Here is a 22,740-nt window from a genome sequence, read left to right as displayed (position 1 = left end):
CACCCACTTGAGTGAAAAGAACAGGTCTGCCGTCTGCTGCTGCACTTGGAAGGGGCAGGCCATCTGTACCTGCACTTGGATTGTAGATTGGGGGCTGGGGTGGGCCTTGTGTCTGTTGTTCAGGGAGAGCACCATAACCCCAGTGCTCAGAGATGGTAGAACTTGAGTCCATGGATTTGTGCAGCGCCTGACTGCCAAACCAATGCTTGGGGAGAGGGTGGGATCTACACCCCAGTGTTCAGGGAGAGCATGGCTCCTGCATAAACACTTGGAAGGGGTGGAGCTGGTGCTTTATCAGGCCTGGAGAATAAAACAATCCACAGATGACTCTCAGACCTTGAAATCTAATGGAGTTTGCCTTGCTGGATTTTGGACTTGTTTGGGACCTGTGACTCCTGTTTTTCTTCCAGTGTCTTCCTTCTAGAATGGGAATATCTATCCTATGCCTGTCCCAGCATTGTGTATATTAGAAGCAGTACCTTGTTTTCTAGGTTTGACAAGTCCTTTGGAGAGGAATTTTGCCTTAGAATGGACCACACCCATCACTGATTTTGATGAGACTGACCCTGGAGTATATGAGAGTACCTGTTTCTTCATGCGAGTTTTACTAGTTTCAAAACTTTGCCAATTAAATAGGGAAAAAAAAATCTTAATTAGTTTAGTTTTCTATTTATTTTGGTTTCTCGTGAAAATCTACATTTTAAATCTTTATGGGCCATTTATATTTTGTTTTGATAATTGCCTATTAATATCTTTTGCCTAATTTTCTTTTGTTTTATTTGTTCTTTTTTATTGGTCCTTTTTTTAAATTAAGCCTTTGCCATAATTACTACAAATGTTTCCTGTGGCTTTTGTTTGCTTCTTCAATTTTTTGTTTGAAAAATTAGCTTATTGTGCTAATTTTTTTGAACTTAAAATAGAAAAATTAAAAGCAAGGAATTGAGAGATAACTAAATTTTCTCTCATAAAGAAAATCTTGTTTATATATTTTATCAGATAAATGATTTTTTCTCTAAAATGTGTTATTGATTCATAATATAGTTAAATGTTGGCATCTTATTAGGATAAATTTTTGCTGAAAAGGAGAATTAAAGCACTTCCATGAAAAGAAACAGTAACCTATTTAAACAAAGCTGTTGTTTTAAAAATGCTGCCAAATTGTTTAATAGCCTGGATTCATAAAAATAAAAACTATAGATCAACTTTTTGTAGCATGACAGTAACATCTGCATAAACAAAATGTTGCTATTTGCCAATAAAACATTCCAGCTAATACTGATTATTTTTAACAAATCCGGATAGTGAAAGTGCTTAATAAAAATGTGTTTAAATATAAATTTTTTTTTGAAATTAGAAAATCGTATAATTTTGTTACACTGTTAAGCCACATAAATAATCATTAAAGTAATTTAAAAAGAAATATATAAATAATAGCACTATGAAAGTCAGACTGTGATTATTATTTTTCTTCTTTAAACAGCTGCATATATTTACATTTCTTCTCTCACTTTTAGAGCTGGGTGAGGGTAGGTGGGTGGTGATGGTGGTGGGAGACAAACCTTTTCCTCTTGGTTGGTTCACATGAAGATTCCCATGCTCTGTAGGGGACCCCTTGGGAGCATTTCTACCCCAAGGCTTCCACTGTGACATAGTTGGGTTTTCTTGCAATTCTGGAATCAGTTGGAGAGCTTTTTTAAAAACTGTGGGTGCCCCACCCCCAACCCATATGTTCCAGGAAGTGGGGCCCAGGAATCTGTAGTTTAGGAAATCCCCATTGCTTGCTTGGTTTTGAGCCAGTGATATAGATAATGTGTACCCATCACCATGATTATCAGTCAACTAATGTTTGTTTAGGACTACTATTGAGCCAGGTGCTTGTGATGCTTATACACTATATACGGTGCTTGCCCAGGTGAAAACCCAAGGTGTATAAAATTTGAGAGGAGTCTATGATGAAGTGTTGAATCAGTGGACTAATCTGTAAAGCCTGTAGTTTCAGAAATAGGAGAGATCCCTGGGCCATGCTTGCCAGAGATGCTTCATGGAGGAGATAGCACCACAGGGAGGTTTTTAAGGAATTGAGAGAATGTATAAAATACTGATGTGATTAAAAGTACATACTTGAGATATAAGGCCAGTTTTGAAGATAATGAGGAAACCAGACTAGTCAGCATTAAAGGTTTATATTGGAAAGTAGTTGGAAATGAATTAGCAAAGGTAGGTTTAGGTAACAGGCTTAAGAACATGTTGAAGTTGAGGGGGAAAACCCTGAAAACTCAGTATCATGAAAAAGTCCTTTCATTATATCTTCTTGAGAAGTGTACATGGTACATGTAGTACAAGGTAGACATGATAGTACATTTGATCCTTTACATACTTGCTTTGAAAGATTGCCCAAAGTAAGACTATGGAGAAATTTATTAAATTTTTCAGGTCATTATAGACACATTAATTTATTGCTGTAGAACTTAAAAAAGTTATTGCCTCCCTAAGCACTTGTCTGTGCTAGGAAATACTGTTGTCATTAGTGAAAAATATTTTTTATTTTTATACAAAAGGTGTTGTAGTGTATGGCCAAAGTTTGGAACTAATTTCATCCTCCCATCCTCCCATAAATTTAAAGATACTGTGCATATTTAAAACCAGTGTTTTCTTTTGCTATATAGCATGGTGTTTAAAATCACAGAAACGTGAACAATTCAATAGCCTCATCTATTGTGTAATTCCTCTTTTAGAAATGTATCCTCCTGCTCTGATGCACAAAATGGAAACAATTTTTAGAGATAAATAACTCGTTGCTTCTGTTGATGGACATTTAAATAAGTTTATATTAGGTTACCTATGACCAAAATCTTTTTCAATTGCTAATTTTGAAGGCAGAGGCCAACCTTTCAAGACACTAGTAAAATTTTATTGTTAAATAACATTTAAATATATTTTTGAAAACTTTAGCTTGAGTTATTTTTTACGTAATGTGGATGAATTCACACAAATCTATCCTCTTTGTTACCTGGTTGGATTTGTGAGGTGCCTGAATGGGACAAAATCTTTTCCAGGTTGCTGGGAACTTTCCCAGTTTTACCATTGAAGGTCCCATGTCCCTGGAAGCCCTTTTGTCCTGGTCAAGCCAGGCAACAAGTGAACTTTAATTGTTGAGCACTGCTGTGGGGCAGGGTGAAGTTTATGGACCCCTGTGTGGATAGACTCTAAAGCAGCTGAACCAGCGACCCCACAGTCTGCTAGTAAGAATTGGGTTTCTCATCAGGGACAACTGCCCTCAGAGTTGCATTAAGCAAGGTCGTTGCTAAAACATATTCTCCATAATTTTACCATCTTTTCACAAATTTAAGCTTTCATAACGAAAGGTATTTCACAAATGGTCTCTCATATTTTTGTAACTTCAGAACTAGTCATTCACTTCTTCCTTTATAAGCCTTGTAGAAGAAAACATGTGCTCATTAAAATACAGAAATGTCCCCCACTGACATAAGAAGAGAAGCTTAACTATTGGTCCTCTATACTACCATAGTTTCTAATTTCAGGATGTAGACTTGCATACACAAGGCACACTGAGAACTAATGGGAAAAATATTTATATAAAGGCATCTGTCTGTGCATCCTGAGTGGAAGTTGAATTGTGAAATTAAAGCAGAATAAGCCAGTGCATCTTCCCCATGATGTAGAATATTTCGTCTGTGCCTTTGAATTGGTTAAGGAAAAGTTCTGTCTGACTAGGTGTCCTTTTAAAAGTTTAATTTTGAAAGGTTTCTGTGTAGACTGCAAAAAAGGACAAAATCATTGTTCATTATGCCAAATGGCACAGACTCATTTGCAGGGATGACATTATAGTTTTTATATAGTATAGCCTGTATGATTAAAGGGTTTTAAATGACATTTTCCCTTTGGGGAGCAGGCTTTCCAAGAAAAAAATCTGATTAATTTCTTCCTAACTTAGGTTAAAGTCAATATTTAAAGACTTCTTATGGGAATAAATGGCTTTGATTTCTCTCTCTAGAAACCAAGCTCTGTCCGCATTGATCAGCTGGATCGTGAACAGTTCAACCCTGATGTGATTACTTTTCCGATTATCGTCCACTTTGGGATACGCCCTGCACAGTTGAGTTATGCAGGAGACCCACAGTAAGATATTTCTCGGTGTTTGTCTAAGCCAATTTCACCTTCTACTAACAGCTGAATTAGCAGAGGAATGCCATTAAGTGAATGTTTTCCTTTTTAAAAATTAAGACCTGCAATGAACTGTGTTTCCAAATTTAGGTTACCAAATGAAATAAGTTTCAGTAGCTTCTGAAGAATTATTTTCTCTTCATATTTGACTGCAGGAAATTATTATTCAATTAGTTATCTTTACAATCTTGGTCAACACGATTCCTCTATGTTTTAACCTGTAAGAAATTTTTCCTTTAGTCATCATTATTATAAGTATTGTTATTAGTTATTTTTTCTATACCCTCTAGGGGAAAGTAGTACCGTATTGATTCCTAGCACTGCCAAATTTATGCAGAGCTCTATTTTTTGGGCATCTTAATAAGAGTTCAAGATCACATGCAGAGACAAGGGTTGTGTTGGAAGGAGAAGCCATGACTTCCGACTCTTGGAATTGATATTATTACTTTTTGCATGTTGGTGTTTTTCTGGGAGAAGATGAGGATATGTGGGAATGGAAATAGTACCATGTTCTCTTCAGGAGTGTTTGGATTTCCTACCTTGTTAAACAGACAAAAAGTTTCCTGACTTAATTTTTTTTTTAAAAGGAGTCATAATGGGCACGGGAGATTTTCAGTTCATAAATACAATTCTGGCTGACATATATTAGAAGAGGCTAAAGGGTTTTGTTCTTTTTTTCCCCCCTTTGGATAAAAGTATGAAGCAATGAACCAGGCACTGTGTAAGTACTTCTTTCTTTCCTCCATTCTCTAAAAAAAAAAAAAATTGTTATCAAAAAGAGGAGGCCCAGCTAAGGCCAAGAAAGGAGCAGTTTGAATATGACAGAAAATCTTTTGAAAATCCCATTTTGTCAGGAAAATGTTAGTAGAATGTGATTAGGCTCTCGTGGACTCTCAGATGGTAGAATTGTGAGTTAATAAAGACTGCATATTCTCTTCATTCCCAGGACTGTTTAATGGTATCCTTTAGATTGATCTGGGGTTATCGCATATTTGGCTACAACAAATATGCTTATTTTTGTCATGGTAAATGCAAATTGGTATACTCCATTTGTCTTTTCCTTCTCCAGTGGAAAAATGGATACAGCTATGTAGCTTGGGTATTTATACAAATAGAGTCTCTATTCTAATGTTCTCCAACTTTTACTTTTGGCATTCAGAATCCACAAATATCCCTCTTAAGTAAGGAGTCTTTCTTAGAACAAATATCAGAAAGTACATAGTTAAATAAAAGTTGTCACTTTTAAAGAGGTAACAATGGGAAATGGTGCATGTTTCCATTGGTTAAAATATTTTTGTGTGTCTTTGAAATTCTTTCCAGAGCACCAGATGCATTTTAGTCACACCTCATTTTCAACCCAAATCAGTAATAATCAACTTAACACAAGATTCTAATGACTGTTGGCCATCCTGGCCCCCAGCCCCCAAATCATGTCCTTCTTTAGATTGAAGATTTGATGCCATTAAGGATATTCAAAATAATGTAGTTTGTGATCGAGCAGGCCTATTAAAACAACTGATTTTATTGCACTTCAGAGCTACCTTCTCTGTCTAAGATGTATGTCTTTCCTTTTTCTTAGGTACCAGAAGCTGTGGAAGAGTTATGTGAAACTTCGCCATCTCCTAGCAAATAGTCCCAAAGTCAAACAAACAGACAAACAGAAGCTGGCACAGAGGGAGGTAGGTATTGAACCATTCCTCAGTGATTAATGATGATCTATTTCAGGTTTATTTCAAGATTGTTGCATTAACACTACACCTCTAGATTAGGATGGGAAAATACTTAAGAAAAAATTAATACTTTCCTTTCCCCATTCTTATACTGATTTTCTTTTTTTCATTTTTAATGCCTTAAGAGAACATCCCACCGCCACCCCCATTCCCCCTTAAAAAGGCCAGTCTCTTGTTGGATTACTACTAGAGAATCAAATGTAACTTTTATAGAAGTTTTTTAAAGTTCAATAATTTCCCATATCAACCTTTTGTCCATTAGTCTGCACATAATACACCATTGGGTCTTCTCAAATTTTTTAATCTTAACGTAATAGATTGTTTTCCATATGTCTTTCAGTTTAGTAGGGTGCACTTATTTTGTAAGATTTTATATCCCCAAATACATATTTCTTTACTAATGGGTAACATTATCGCTATATTCCAGGATCATGTATGTTTTAGTTTTAATTTTAAGAATAAATACGTTCAGTATCAAAATATACTTTGTCTCAGTAAGGTTTTATTCTGCTGTGGCAGTGTAAAGAGCAAGGCTTTGAAGCTGGGGAAACATGTTTGAATTCCAAAGTTGTCACTTACTGTGACTTGAGCCAGTCAGCCTCTTTCCAAAAGACTGAGAGCTAGAGAGGCCGACTAAAAGGCACCCAAGGAAAAAAGGCAGCTTTCTGGGCTTCTGAGATGCTCCCTTTAATGCTACTAGTATCATATTTGGCCTGTAGTTGGTACTCAGTAAATGGTAGAGGTTATTGTGGTGGTGGTGGTAGTTCCTGTTATTATTATGAATTCTTATTATTAAAAGTTGTAGGAGATTTTTATTTTGTGTGCATACAAATATAAAGTTTTTTTTTATACTTAATTATTTGAAGGGTAATAAAAGGAAAGAGTTAATTCCTGATTGTGTCTCACAGGAGTAGTTTTTCATTGTTGTCTTTTAAAAATAAAATGTACCCTTATTACAAGAGTCTTTGTAAGGGATTTGTAAATTAGAAGATAATTTTTAGAATTATATGGATGGTAGGTTAACTTACTGATTGTCTTTCACAGATGTAAATGCCTAACATAAGGCTTGATATAAATATATTTATTACATGCTGATTTCAAATCCCAAACACCATATTTTGCCTCAGTGAAGGGTATTTTTTGTTTTAGCATGTAAGAATGATAGATGTATTTTAGATTTTTCTTATTTAGTTACCAGGAAAGACTGCCTTATACCAAAGGTTTTGAGCATCCTGGCCTTCATTTCAAATAAAATGTAGTAATTAGGTATGAAGAGGTTTGAGTATCTGAATGTAATGGTAATATTGAATGAATCCACTTTATTTTCTAATGCCTGATTTTTGGCTTGATATTACTTTACAACCATCGGGTTACTTATAATGAGTTCTTTTCTAGGAGGCACTTCAGAAAATACGACAGAAGAATACAATGAGGCGAGAAGTAACAGTGGAGCTAAGTAGCCAAGGATTCTGGAAAACTGGCATCCGCTCTGATGTCTGTCAGGTGATGACACTTCTAAGAACACAGATGTGCTTCTATACCTCTTCCTTTAAAAGGCATCTGGCACTGAAATTTTCCTAATTCTGAGAAGTTTCTATTGAACATGTTACCTTGAGGCTAAACGGAATTTCAACCACAAATTATTTTGTAGTTTGAATTTTGTTTTTGTTTGTCAGTTTAGGTTCTGTTTTGTTTGGCTTTTTTGGGGGTGGGAGAATTGTGGGGGGGAAGGGTTTACTTAGTAATACTAAATTTAGTCTTTCCACTTTGGATGAAAAGAAGTCTATCCTTCAAATGCACCTGCGTATGGGAGCATGTGTATAAGTGTTTGTAAAGAAGGGATAATCCACCAGCTGTACAGGCAGACTCCTGAAGGCGGTGTGTGCAAACTTCTCATGTTGATGACTGAAATTTATATTTTAGGGAAGGCATTATTGAACTGAATTAGTATAACTTTCATGTTTGAGCCAAATGACAATATTTTTTCCTGGGGTGAGCTCAATAAAGAAACATTTTAGCTAAATATAACTGCCTTACTAGTAAGTATTTTTGTTTTCCCTAAGGGTGTGATTTATACCAGATTATAGATCCCCCAAACTAGCTTATTCTTTGGCTCTGCACTTGATTCTTTTTTCTCTATTTGTATTGGTGGCATTCCATGGGAATTACAGTAAGGGAAATGAGTAGACAGAACTGGGGTTGGATAATGCAGTTTGCAATGTTCATTTCAGCCTTTTGGAAGAGTACTCCTAGTTAATCTGTTTTGATAGCAGCAGTGCTTATTATGTGGTGTAATAAGTTCAGGCAACTCTTAGATGTTTGTTTCATAATGTCTTTTTTTTTTTGTTATCAATGTTGACATTTAATTAAACAGTGGAATTTAATCCTATAATTAAAGACATTGCAACACAGTTCTTACACTGTGCAGCGTCAAAACCTAAATGTTTTTGCATTAAGATTAACTGCTACTGGTTCAATACTGCTAAACAGTTAGAGAATAATCATCTACCATGGTAGCCAGCTACATCCACTAAATCTTCAGTTAATTTAGCAATTGACCAACATGTTTTCCTGTAAGTACTTTCAGATGTGGATATTTTATTTCTGTTGATTCTTTCTCATGGCCAACTGAAGCCATGTCACCCAATTTTTCTATATAGTGGTTTTTCTCAGCATAACATCATCCTAAAGTAGACATCATGAGAACAGTGAGCAGAATGTTAGAAAATCTGCTTAAGATGTGGTGATCTCAGATATAAGGCAGAGTTGATTTTTAAGAGATTGTGAAATTGAGGGGCATTCATAACCTGAAAGAACTGTAGAGATCTTCTAGTTTGGTGGTTTTTAAACTTGTGTTTTTGGTTAACTTTGAAGCACTTTTTTCAAACAAAACCCTTATGGAATCCTCATATATAAAACATAAAAAAATATAACTGTCAATTGACTGGTGGGTGATGGGCATGGAGGGAGTATTCCCTTTTGCTAGGTTTCTGTCCCACCCTGTGTGGCAGTCCCTAAGGCAGGTTTGTTCCATTGAGCCCAATTTTTTTTTTTTTTTTTTTTCAAGCATTGAGTACTTTTCCCCTTTCTTTTTGTAAAACCAAACCTAGACACCTCAGTATTTCAAACAGATAAATTGGGGCTTCCATATATTTGCCCTTTCTTCTGCCTGGAAGATTGTTTTCTCCTTCCTGTTTGTCCTTCAGGACTCAGTTTAGGTGTCACCCCTTTCTCTGTTTGAAACTGTTCCATTTCGGGGGTTTGGACCATAATGCATAGTTATGACTTCTACAGCACATGCACAGAGTATTTTCCTTCCCTGGTTGTTTTGTTCTTCAGCTCTTTCACAGATGTCTTACTCTGGCTCCTCAGCTAGATTATAAGCAGTTTGAGGGCTAGGTTATCTTCTCTCTCTCTCTCTGTTATATTCTACATTCTGTTTCAAGGCTGGAGGGAAAAATAATCAGTTCTCTTGACTGGTGAAAGCAAGCAGATCCAGGATTTTACTGCAAGTGAACACTTCATAATCCAATAATAGTTCTTTACTCTTCCAAAGAGAACTGCCATCTGTTTAAAAGACTGCTTCCATGTTCTGATCCTTGTAAGGAAAGTCTTTTTTTTTTTTTTTTTTTTAATCATCATTTTATTGAGATATATTCACATACCACGCAGTCATACAAAACAAATTGTACTTTCGATTGTTTACAGTACCATTACATAGTTGTACATTCATCACCTAAATCAATCCCTGACACCTTCATTAGCACACACACAAAAATAACAAGAATAATAATTAGAGTGAAAAAGAGCAATTGAAGTAAAAAAGAACACTGGGTACCTTTGTCTGTTTGTTTCCTTCCCCTACTTTTCTACACATCCATCCATAAACTAGACAAAGTGGTGTTTGGTCCTTATGGCTTTCCCAATCCCATTGTCACCCCTCATAAGCTACATTTTTATACAACTGTCTTCGAGATTCATGGGTTCTGGGTTGTAGTTTGATAGTTTCAGGTATCCACCACCAGCTACCCCAATTCTTTAGAACCTAAAAAGGGTTGTCTAAAGTGTGCATAAGAGTGCCCACCAGAGTGACCTCTCGGCTCCTTTTGGAATCTCTCTGCCACTGAAGCTTATTTCATTTCCTTTCACATCCCCCTTTTGGTCAAGAAGATGTTCTCCGTCCCACGGTGCCAGGTCTACATTCCTCCCTGGGAGTCATATTCCACGTTGCCAGGGAGATTCACTTCCCTGGGTGTCTGATCCCACGTAGGGGGGAGGGCAGTGATTTCACCTTTCAAGTTGGCTTAGCCAGAGAGAGAGGGCCACATCTGAGCAACAAAGAGGCATTCAGGAGGAGACTCTTAGGCACAAATACAGGGAAGCCTAGCCTCTCCTTTGCAGCAACCGTCTTCCCAAGGGTAAAACTTATGGTAGAGGGCTCAACCCATCAAACCACCAGTCCCCTATGTCTGTGGTCATGTTAGCAACCATGGAGGTGGGGTAGGCGAATACCCCTGCATTCTCCACAGGCTCCTCAAGGGGGCACTACATCTTTTTTTTTTTTTTTTTCCCTTGTTTGTCTTTTTTCTTTTTTTTCTTTTTTTTTTTTTAACTTTCCCTTCTTTTTTCAAATCACCTGTATGAAAAAAAAAGTTAAAAAGAAAACAAACATACAATAAAAGAGCATTTCAAAGAGACCATAGCAAGGGAGTAAGAAAAAGACAACTAACCTAAGATAACTGCTTAACTTCCAACATGTTCCTACTTTACCCCAAGAAAGTTACATAATATAGCAACATTTCAGTGAACTTGTTCCTACTACAACCATCAGAAATTAACAGACCATAGTCATTTCTGGGCATCCCCAGAACGTTAAATAGCTTATCTGTTCTTCTTGGATTATTGTTCCCCCTTCCTTAATTGCTCTCTACTGCTAGTTCCCCTACATTCTACATTATAAACCATTTGTTTAACATTTTTCAAAGTTCACATTAGTGGTAGCATATAATATTTCTCTTTTTGTGCCTGGCTTATTTCGCTCAGCATTATGTCTTCAAGGTTCATCCATGTTGTCATATGTTTCACCAGATCGTTCCTTCTTACTGCCGCGTAGTATTCCATCGTGTGTATATACCACATTTTATTTATCCACTCATCTGTTGAAGGACATTTGGGTTGTTTCCATCTCTTGGCAATTGTGAATAATGCTGCTATGAACATTGGCGTGCAGATATCTGTTCGTGTCACTGCTTTCCGATCTTCCGGGTATATACCGAGGAGTGCAATCGCTGGATCGAATGGTAGCTCTATATCTAGTTTTCTAAGGAACTGCCAGACTGACTTCCAGAGTGGCTGAACCATTATACAGTCCCACCAACAATGAATAAGAGTTCCAATTTCTCCACATCCCCTCCAGCATTTGTAGTTTCCTGTTTGTTTAATGGCAGCCATTCTAACCGGTGTTAGATGGTATCTCATTGTGGTCTTAATTTGCATCTCTCTAATAGCTAGTGAAGCTGAACATTTTTTCATGTGTTTCTTAGTCATTTGTATTTCCTCTTCAGAGAACTGTCTTTTCATATCTTTTGCCCATTTTATAATTGGGCTGTCTGTACTATTGTCATTGAGTTGTAGGATTTCTTTGTATATGCAAGATATCAGTCTTTTGTCAGATACATGGTTTCCAAAAATTTTTTCCCATTGAGTTGGCTGCCTCTTTACCTTTTTGAGAAATTCCTTTGAGGTGCAGAAACTTCTAAGCTTGAGGAGTTCCCATTTATCTATTTTCTCTTTTGTTGCTTGTGCTTTGGGTGTAAAGTCTAGGAAGTGGCTGCCTAATACAAGGTCTTGAAGATGTTTTCCTACATTATCTTCTAGGAGTTTTATGGTACTTTCTTTTATATTGAGATCTTTGGTCCATTTTGAGTTAATTTTTGTGTAGGGGGTGAGGTAGGGGTCCTCTTTCATTCTTTTGGATATGGATATCCAACTCTCCCAGCCCCATTTGTTGAAAAGACCATTATGGCTCAGTTCGGTGACTTTGGGGGCCTTATCAAAGATCAGTCGGCCATAGATCTGAGGGTCTATCTCTGAATTCTCAATTCGATTCCATTGATCTATATGTCTATCTTTGTGCCAGTACCATGCTGTTTTGGCAACTGTGGCTTTATAATAAGCTTCAAAGTCAGGGAGTGTAAGTCCTCCCACTTCGTTTTTCTTTTTTAGAGTGTCTTTAGCAATTCGAGGCATCTTCCCTTTCCAAATAAATTTGATAACTAGCTTTTCCAAGTCTGCAAAGTAGGTTGTTGGAATTTTGATTGGGATTGCATTGAATCTGTAGATGAGTTTGGGTAGAATTGACATCTTAATGACATTTAGCCTTCCTATCCATGAACATGGAATATTTTTCCATCTTTTAAGGTCCCCTTCTATTTCTTTTAGTAGAGTTATGTAGTTTTCTTTGTATAGGTCTTTTACATCTTTGGTTAAGTTGATTCCTAGGTACTTGATTTTTTTAGTTGCTATTGAAAATGGTATCTTTTTCTTGAGTGTCTCTTCAGTTTGTTCATTTCTAGCATATAGAAACATTACTGACTTATGTGCATTAATCTTGTATCCTGCTACTTTGCTAAATTTGTTTATTAGCTCTAGTAGGTGTATCGTTGATTTCTCAGGGTTTTCTAGATATAAGAACATATCATCTGCAAACAATGACAGTTTTACTTCTTCTTTTCCAATTTGGATGCCTTTTATTTCTTTGTCTTGCCGGATTGCCCTGGCTAGCACTTCCAGCACAATGTTGAATAACAGTGGTGACAGCGGGCATCCTTGTCTTGTTCCTGATCTTAGAGGGAAGGCTTTCAGTCTCTCACCATTGAGTACTATGCTGGCTGTGGGTTTTTCATATATGCTCTTTATCATGTTGAGGAAGTTTCCTTCAATTCCTACCTTTTGAAGTGTTTTTATCAAAAAGGGATGTTGGATTTTGTCAAATGCTTTTTCAGCATCTATTGAGATGATCAATTGATTTTTCCCTTTCGAGTTTTTAATGTGTTGTAATACATTGATTGTTTTTCTGATGTTGAACCATCCTTGCATGCCTGGAATGAACCCCACTTGGTCATGGTGTATGATTTTTTTTAATGTGTCTTTGGATTCGATCTGCAAGTATTTTGTTGAGGATTTTTGCATCTATATTCATTAGGGAGATTGGCCGGTAGTTTTCCTTTTTGTAGCATCTTTGCCTGGTTTTGGTATTAGATTGATGTTAGCTTCATAAAATGAGTTAGGTAGTGTTCCATTTTTTTCAATGTTTTGAAAGAGTTTGAGTAAGATTGGTGTCAGTTCTTTCTGGAAAGTTTGGTAGAATTCCCCTGTGAAGCCATCTGGCCCTGGGCATTTATTTGTGGGAAGATTTTTGATGACTGATTGGATCTCTTTGCTTGTGATGGGTTGGTTGAGGTCTTCTATTTCTTCTCTGGTCAGTCTAGGTTGTTCATATGTTTCCAGGAAATTGTCCATTTCTTCTACATTATCCAGTTTGTTGCCATACAGTTGTTCATAATATCCTCTTATAATTTTTTTAATTTCTTCAGGATCTGCAGTTATGTCACCTTTTTCATTCATTATTTTGTTTATATGGGTCTTCTCTCTTTTTGATTTTGTCAGTCTAGCTAGGGGCTTGTCAATCTTGTTGATCTTCTCAAAGAACCAACTTTTGGTGATATTTATCCTTTCTATTGTTTTTTTTGTTCTCTATGTCATTTATTTCTGCTTTAATCCTTGTTATTTCTTTTCTTCTACTTGGTTTAGGATTGGTTTGCTGTTCATTTTCTAGCTTCTTCAGTTGATCCATTAGTTCTTTGATTTTGGCTCTTTCTTCCTTTTTAATATATGCGTTTAGTGCTATAAATTTCCCCCTTAGCACTGCTTTTGCTGCATCCCATAGGTTTTGGTATGTTGTGTTCTCATTTTCATTCGTCTCTATATATTTAGCAATTTCTCTTGCTATTTCTTCTTTAACCCACTGATTGTTTAGGAGTGTGTTGTTTAACCTCCAGGTATTTGTGAATTTTCTAAGTCTCTGATGGTTATTGACTTCTAATTGTATTCCATTGTGGTCAGAGAATGTGCTTTGAATAATTTCAATCTTTTTAAATTTATTGAGGCTTGTTTTATGTCCCAGCATATGATCGATTCTGGAGAAAGTTCCGTGAGCACTAGAAAAGTATGTGTATCCTGGTGATTTGGGATGTAATGTCCTGTAGATGTCTGTTAAATCTAATTCATTTATTAGATTGTTTAGGTTTTCAATTTCCTTATTGGTCTTCTGTCTGGTTGATCTATCTATAGGAGAGAGTGATGTGTTGAAGTCTCCCACAATTATTGTGGAAACATCAATTGCTTCCTTTAGTTTTGCCAATGTTTCTCTCATGTATTTTGTGGCACCTTGATTGGGTGCATAGACATTTACGATTGTTATTTCTTCTTGCTGAATTGCCCCTTTTATTAGTATGTAGTGGCCTTCTTTGTCTCTCAAAACATCCCTGCATTTGAAGTCTATTTTATCTGAGATTAATATTGCTACACCTGCTTTCTTTTGGCTGTAGCTTGCATGAAATATTTTTTTCCATCCTTTCACTTTCAATTTCTTTGTGTCCCTGTGTCTAAGATGAGTCTCTTGTATGCAACATATTGATGGTTCATTTTTTTTGATCCATTCTGCGAATCTATATCTTTTAATTGGGGAGTTTAATCCATTTACATTCAACGTTAAAACCGTGAAGGCATTTCTTGAATCGGCCATCTTATCCTTTGGATTATGTTTGCCATATTTTTCCCTCTCTCTATTAATATCCTTTATTGTACCCATACCGAATCTCTTTAGTACTGAACCTTTCTCCAAGTCTCTCTGTCCTGTCTTTGTTTCTCTGTCTGTAGGGCTCCCTTTAGTATCTCCAGTAGGGCAGGTCTCTTGTTAGCAAATTCTCTCAGCATTTCTTTGTCTGTGAAAAATTTAAGCTCTCCCTCAAATTTGAAGGAGAGCTTTGCTGGATAAAGTATTCTTGGCTGGAAATTCCTCTCTCTCAGAATTTTAAATATATCGTGCCACTGCCTTCTCGCCTCCATGGTGGCTGCTGAGTAGTCACTACTTAGTCTTATGCTGTTTCCTTTGTATGTGGTGAATTGCTTTTCTCTTGCTGCTTTCAGAACTTGCTCCTTCTCTTCTATGTTTGACAGTGTGATCAGTATATGTCTCGGAGTGGGTTTATTTGGATTTATTCTATTTGGAGTTCGCTGAGCATTTATGATTTGTGTATTTATGTTGTTTAGAAGATTTGGGAAGTTTTCCCCAACAATTTCTTTGAATACTCTTCCTAGACCTTTACCCTTTTCTTCCCCTTCTGGGACACCAATGAGTCTTATATTCGGACGTTTCATATTATCTATCATATCCCTGAGGTCCATTTCGAGTTTTTCAATTTTTTTCCCCATTCTTTCTTTTATGCTTTCATTTTCCATTCTGTCATCTTCCAGGTCACTGATTCGTTGTTCAACTTCCTCTAGTCTTGTACTATGAGTGTCCAGAATCTTTTTAATTTGGTCAACAGTTTCTTTAATTTCCATAAGATCATCCATTTTTTTATTTAGTCTTGCAATGTCTTCTTTATGCTCTTCTAGGGTCTTCTTGATTTCCTTCATATCCCGTACTAGGGTCTCATTGTTCATCTTTAGTTCTTTGAGTAGCTGCTCTAGGTGTGTCTCTTCTGGTCTTTTGATTTGGGTGCTTGGGCTTGGGTTATCCATATCGTCTGGTTTTTTCATATGCTTTATAATTTTCTGTTGTTTTTGGCCTCGTGGCATTTGCTGTCCTTGATAGGGTTCTTTTAGGGTTTGTAGACCAGTTGAAGTCCTTATCTCTAATTTATCAGATCTACAGCTTCGTGGAGTACACTTTCTCTAACTAACCAGCAGGTGGCGTCCACGAGCCACCTGTTCTCCACAAGCCAGATCTCCCCTGCTTAGCCTTTTTGGTGAGTGGGGGAGTGAGTCTTGTGGGGCCCAATTGGTGTCCCAAGCTTGCGTGTGTAGTTGGTGTTGCCTGCCCTGTATGTGGGGCGTGTTTCTGGGCAGTCGGGGTGGGGGGGGTGGCCCTAACAATCAAATCTCCCTGATGATCCTAGAGTTTTAAAGCTACTGCAATAGTCTAATCCTTCAGTTCAGTCCTGCCACAGTTTGTCTCTGCCACTGACCCACAAGTCTTTGGTATTGGCGTATGGCTCCTGAGACTTGCAAGTGGGCCCCTCTTCCAGGCTGTGCACCCCGGGTCCTCTGTTGAGGGATGACTGTGCTATGTCACAGGTGAGTGCCGTCCCCCCAGGGCAGTTCTGGGCTGCTGGGCTGTGTTGGGAGGCTCCCAGTCTGCTCAAATGATGGCTGAATGGGGCTCTGTTAATTCACACTGCTCCCCCTTCCCAGCTCTGGGACATTCAGCTGAGGTTGCAGGGAAGGCTAATGTCCACGCCCAGTTTTGTGGTGTGTGCCTGTTATTTGAAGCACTTCCGTCACACTGGGTTGTCTGGGGCAGCTCTGGGCTATGGGGCTGGCGATGGGCAGGAGTGTTTCCTGTCCACCAGGATGGTGGCTGTGAGCGGACACCCCCCTTTTCTTGGGAAGTTGTGTTGTTTAGTGAATTTTCTCAGCCACTGGATTATTGCCTTTTGTCTCAGAGCTCTCTTAGTTCTGCTCTTGACTTGACGTGCCCAAATTTCAATTCTTTGAAGCTTTCTGTATTGAGCTTCTTAGAGTAATTGTTTTAGAAAAAGCAAAAAGGATTTAAAAAAAAAAAAAAAAAAAAAAAAAAAAACGGCCCTCCTCAGAGATCTAATGGGTTATTGAAATGCTAATAGACAAAGCAACCAGGGCCATTAAGGAAAGGTGCCCAGGGCAGAGAGATCAGCCTTGCTTCGGGATTTGCATATGCGCCTCAAGGCCTGATCTCCGCCCTTCCCCTTTCTGTGTTCACCAGAACTCCAAAAATCCTCTGCTTTTACTTTGGAGCTTCTCGTGTTGTTTTCCTTCTATGCCCGTCTCCTCTCTGCTGGGCTGGCTGCTCTCAGAGTCTCTGGTGTCTGGCCTCAGTCTATCTATGGTTGGAGTTTGAATCAGTAGAATGAGTTTCCGATAAGAGCAGCCACTGCAATTCTCCCTTCTCCTTCCTGGAGCTGACAGCCCCTCCTCCCCCGGGACTGAGCCTGGCAGGGAGGGGCGCGGGTCCCCTGGCCGCAAAAACTTACAGATTTCGCTGATCTCAGCAGTTCCACGTTTTCATGAGTGTTGTATGAAGTATGCCCAAAGACAGATTGCTCTGTGGTGTCCAGTCCACGCAGTTCCTGGCTTTTTACCTACTTTCCTGGAGGAGTAACTAAAACATACAGCTCACCAGTCTGCCATCTTGCCCCGCCTCCGGAAAGTCTTTTTAAGATTTCAGGAAAATTATCCTCATATAGAAATCACTTGATAAAGGATGTAAATTGCTGCATATGAGTTCATATACTGAATACAGAAGGAATTGCTTTCTGGTTTGTAAAAAAGTATGTCTGCATACAAATGAATGAAAATGTGAATCAGCCAGAAGCAGATAGAAGCTGAAGAGAAAGAAATCTGAGCACAAAGCAATGGAAGGATGGGGGTGGGAACCTATTAAAAACAAAAAGAAAACAAAAAAATTCCTGTATTTTGGTGAAATAGTTTCTTACACATCAAAACCAAATCATCCTGGAAGGCATTCTCTAGCTCTTAGCTTTAGGTAAACTAAGTATCTGTTTACCTTGACATATTAAATATTATTTCACCAACAGTAAGTATTGTGAAACTAAAATTTTTTTCTTAAGAATTTTATTCATGTTGATATATGTATTTATATATGTATATACACATATATACAGGACACAAACTTGCACATAACCACTCAAACATTTTTTTCCTTCTGGTTTATCTGCACTGAGCTTAAAACATTGGCATTTCAGAGGTGTTGGACTTCCTCACCTGGGTTGTTGCTGATGTTCTCACAAACACTGGGGACTGACAGCTTGACATGCTAAGCCCTCTGTCTTGGGGCTGGCCCCTGTGAAGCTTGTTGCTGCAAGGAGAGGCTAAACCTGCTTATAATTGTGCCTAAGAGTCTCCCCCTGAGTGCCTCTTTGTTGCTCAGATGTGGCCCTCTCTCTAACTAAGCCACCTTGGCACGTGATCTTGCTGCCCTCCCCTGTACATGGGACCTGAATCCCAGGGGTGTAAATCTCCCTGGCAATGCAGGATATGACTCCCAGGGATGAATCTGGACCCAGCATTGTTGGATTGAGACCATCTTCTTGACCAAAAGGGGGATGCAAAATGAAACGAAATAAAGCTTTAGTGGCTGAGAGATTGCAAATGGAGTCGAGAGGTCACTCTGGTGGACATTCTTACACACTGTATAGATAACGCTTTTTAGGTTTTAATTTATTGGAATAGCTAGAAGTAAATACCTGAAGCTACCAAGCTCCAACACAGTAGCCTTGACTCTTGAAGAGGATTTTATAACAATGTAGATTACAAGGGGTGACAGTGTGATTCTGAAAACCTTGTGGATCACACTCCCTCTATCCAGTTGTGTGGATGGATGAGTAGAAAAATGGGGACAAAACCTAAATGAAAAATAGGGTGGGATGGGGGGGTGATTTGTGTGTTCTTTTTTTCTTTTTTGTTCTGATTCTGACTCTTTCTGGTGTAAGGAAAATGTTCAAAAATAGATTGGGGTAATGAATGCACAACTATAAGATGGTACTGTCAACAGTTGATTGTACACCATGGATGATTGTATGATATGTGACTATATCTCAATAAACTGAATTAAAAAAAAACATTGGCATTAAGAAATGCCACTGAGAGAATTTGGAGGTATTACTCATTGGCTGATCATATATGAGCAACCTAGTTCAAATTTTAATGTAAAAAACCTATGGTAAGGTAAAAATGACTTAGGGGAGAATGCCAAGAGTAAATTAGCTTAGCAATGTTAATTGACGTAGGGCTCAAAATGAGTATTTTTTGCAATTACTGTTTTTATTATATTTATTTATGCCCTTCCTTGTTCTTGGGCGGTTTTAAGGTGGTAATTCTTCATATAGATTTATTAATAATTAAACAACATGTCTATATAAACCATAGTCTCCACAGTGAAAATTGTTGAATCCATTACTCCTGTTGGTGTCAGTTATTTGAACATTTGATGCTCTTCTCATTTAACTTCCTCTTGGGCTGTCCTACTGCATATCAAAGGTCAGAAAGCCTTTCTACTGATACAGTCTATAGAAAACCTTTGATAAATATCTTAACTTCTAGGTGCATTTTTAGCTAAGAGTTATGCCATAGATGATATTTTATCCTTTGACTTCCTAGAGTTTTTTGTTTTAAAATTCTGAGGTATTTTACATGCCTCGCACAAAGTCCTTGACAGCTTTTGCCCTTAAATTACCTAGGTTAGCCATATATTTTAATTGAGTTTTTTTGCCTTGAAATTTCTTAAAAAAGCAGTGGGGGACAACAAGGCCATTTGTAATGAAATTTCCTGCCATGTGGTATTAATGGCTGAACCCCCATGAATGTATTTTGGAGGCTATTTTAAATCTTATCCCTAGCATATGGTAGTAGTTTTTTGTTGTTTTTTTGTCCCTAGACATTGTGAAGCCAAATGTATAGATGACTACCCACAAGTCATAAATTAAAAAAAAAATTTTACTGTTTACTTGGCCTTTACTTTTTCCTTCATGATTTTGGTTGTAGAGATTTTAATGATGTTTAATAAATTTTTTAGCTTTTTTAGAGCACAGTGTTTTTTGTTTGTTTGTTTTAACAAGAAATATTGACTTCCTGCTCTATTTGCTTATCCTAGAAATTGGTACATATTCCTTAAATAAGATGGCAGGTGGCATATGAAACATCTAGTTTGTGTATAAGAACATTTAAGATAAATGATGTATTTTTGGTATTGAAGAATAAGAATCTGATTCAATGAGAAGTATCAGTTAAAAGAAATTATACATTGAATACTTTGAGTAATCCTGAAGCCTCTGAACAGATAGACTAACTAGTTTTAAAGGAAAAAAGGCTGAGTGCCTCTCTGAAATCCTTGGAAGTTTTCCTATCCATTTGGTAGTTCATTGATATAAAACCTACTGTTGAAGAAACTAGGTCATTTGTTCTGTCAAGTTCCTACAGTCTGGATTTGACTGACAGGAACTTTAGGGTATCATTTAACATGTGCTTCTGTCCCTTGTGTTTCCTATAAATTAGTAGTTAGATCTAAAACTACGCTGTCCAATAACAGTACACTGTCCACATGTAACTATTTAAATTTAAATTAACTAAAATTAAATGAATTAAGAATTCACTTCTTTCGTTGCCTAGATGGTGTTTCAAGTGCTCAGTAGCCACATGTGCTCAGTAGTACAGATATGGTCTATTTCCATCATCGTAAAAAGCTCTATTGGGTAGTGCCAGTATAAGTAAGGCTTGATCAGATTTGAGTTCAGCTTTTTGCACGACTTTTTCATAGGCAGTGGTGTGGTCTCTCTTTTGTTGACATTTTCAGTCATTGATGGATCATTACCGAGATCCAGTAATTCGTTAGGGACTACCCAAGTGATATTCTTATTTTTATTCTATCTTTACTTCTTCATTTAGTAATTAAAATACTTTTCAAATAGAAGCTTCTCATCAACTGTTTGGTTACTTGAGGTACACACTCCATATAGTACAGCATCAAAAAAATTACTCATTCGATTTATCCCATAATTACACAAACAGTAGTTTCAGAATAGCAGTATTAATGGCACCATCGACAATATGATTATGGAAAATAGTTTTGCTTTGGTGTTTTTTTTTTGGTAGTCCTTTTTGCCCTTGATTATCTACCAGTATATCCCACTAAGGATACACACGCAGATTGCTGTTTTTTTTTTTTTTTTTTTTCATTTTTATTGAGATTGTTCAGATACCATACAATTATCCAAAGATCCAAAGTGTACAATCACTTGCCCCTGGGTACCCTCATACAGCTGTGCATCCATCACACTTAATTTTTGTTCAATTTTTAGAAACTTTTCATTACTCCAGACAAGAAATAAAGTGAAAGATGAAAAAAGAAAAAAAGGAAACTAATCCTCCCCTATCCCTAACCAACCCCCCTCAATTGTTGACTCCTAGTATTGATATAGTACGTTTGTTACTGTTTATGAAAAAAATGTTGAAATACTACTAACTGTAGTATATAGTTTGTAATAGGTATATAGTTCTTTCCTATATGCCCCTCTATTATTAACTTCTAATTGTATTGTCATACATTTGTTCTGGTTCATGAAGTGATTTCTAGTATTTGTACAGTTGATCATGGACATTACCCACCATTAAGAATCAGACAATACCACCAATGTCAAGTGTCTAACATGCCTCTCCTATCCCCCCCTCTTACCTGCATTTACCTTAGTATATCACCTTTGTTACATTAAAGGAAGCATAATACAATGATTCTATTAGTTACAGTCTCTAGTTTATGCTGATTGCATCCCTCCCCCAATGCCTCCCCATTTTTAACACCTTGCAAGGTTGACATTTGCTTGTTCTCCCTCGTAAAAGAACATATTTGTACATTTTATCACAATTGTTGAATACTCTAGATTTCACCAAGTTACACAGTCCCAGTCATTATCTTTCCTCCTTTCTTGTGGTGTCTCACTTGCTCCCCATCTTCCTCTCTCAACCGTATTCATAGTTACCTTTGTTCAGTGTACTTACATTGTTGTGCTACCATCTCCCAAAATTGTGTTCCAAACCACACACTCCTGTCTTCTATCACCCTGTAGTGCTCCCTTTAGTATTTCCTGTAGGGCAGGTATCTTGTTCACAAAGTCTCTCATTGTCTGTTTGTCAGAAAATATTTTGAGCTCTCCCTCATATTTGAAGGACAGCTTTGCTGGATACAGGATTCTTGGTTGGTGGTTTTTCTCTTTCAGTATCTTAAACATATCACACCACTTCCTTCTTGCCTCCATGGTTTCTACTGAGAGATCCGCGCATAGTCTTATTAAGCTTCCTTTGTATGTAATGGATTGCTTTTCTCTTGCTGCTTTCAGGATTCTCTCTTTGTCTTTGACATTTGATAATCTGATTATTAAGTGTCTTGGCGTAGGCCTATTCATATCTTCTGTTTGGAGTACGTTGCGCTTCTTGGATCTGTAATTTTATGTCTTTCTTAAGAGATGGGAAATTTTCATGAATTATTTCCTCTATTATTGCTTCTGCCCCCTTTCCCCTCTCTTCTCCTTCTGGGACACCAATGATACGTACATTATTGTACTTTGTTTCATCTTTGAGTTCCCGGAGACGTTGCTCATATTTTTTCATTCTTTTCTCCATCTGCTCCTTTGTGTGTAGGCTTTCAGGTGTTTTGTTCTCCAGTTCCTGAGTGTTTTCTTCTGCCTCTTGAGATCTGTTGTTGTATGTTTCCATTGTGTCTTTCATCTCTTGTGTTGTGCCTTTCATTTCCATAGATTCTACCAGTAGGTTTTTTGAACTTTTGATTTCTGCCGTATACAGGTCCAGTGCTTCCTTTACAGCCTCTATCTCTTTTGCAATATCTTCTCTAAACTTTTTGAATTGATTTAGCAGTAGTTGTTTAAATTCCTGTATCTCAGTTGAAGTGTACGTTTGTTCCTTTGACTGGGCCATAACTTTGTTTTTCTTAGTGTAGGTTGTAATTTTCTGTTGTCTAGTCATGGTTTCC

General features: G+C 37.3%; 1 protein-coding gene across 4 annotated transcripts in view; it reads left to right on the top strand.

Moving 5' to 3' along the window:
• DROSHA (drosha ribonuclease III) overlaps nucleotides 1–22,740 on the top strand; it is a 150,669-nt gene that overhangs the window by 59,825 nt on the left and 68,104 nt on the right. For 3 of the 4 annotated variants that reach the window (XM_037799023.1, XM_037799025.1, XM_037799024.1), the window contains 3 exons: nucleotides 4,016–4,140; nucleotides 5,765–5,864; nucleotides 7,311–7,418. In XM_037799023.1, the coding sequence (XP_037654951.1) occupies nucleotides 4,016–4,140; nucleotides 5,765–5,864; nucleotides 7,311–7,418 (333 nt within the window). The remainder of the gene's footprint in view (nucleotides 1–4,015; nucleotides 4,141–5,764; nucleotides 5,865–7,310; nucleotides 7,419–22,740) is intronic. The other variant, XM_037799026.1, reaches the window with a different exon arrangement.

This window comes from Choloepus didactylus, chromosome 11 (assembly GCF_015220235.1).
Source record: "Choloepus didactylus isolate mChoDid1 chromosome 11, mChoDid1.pri, whole genome shotgun sequence".
Lineage (NCBI taxonomy): Eukaryota > Metazoa > Chordata > Mammalia > Pilosa > Megalonychidae > Choloepus > Choloepus didactylus.
This window is presented reverse-complemented; position numbering and strand designations above follow the sequence as displayed.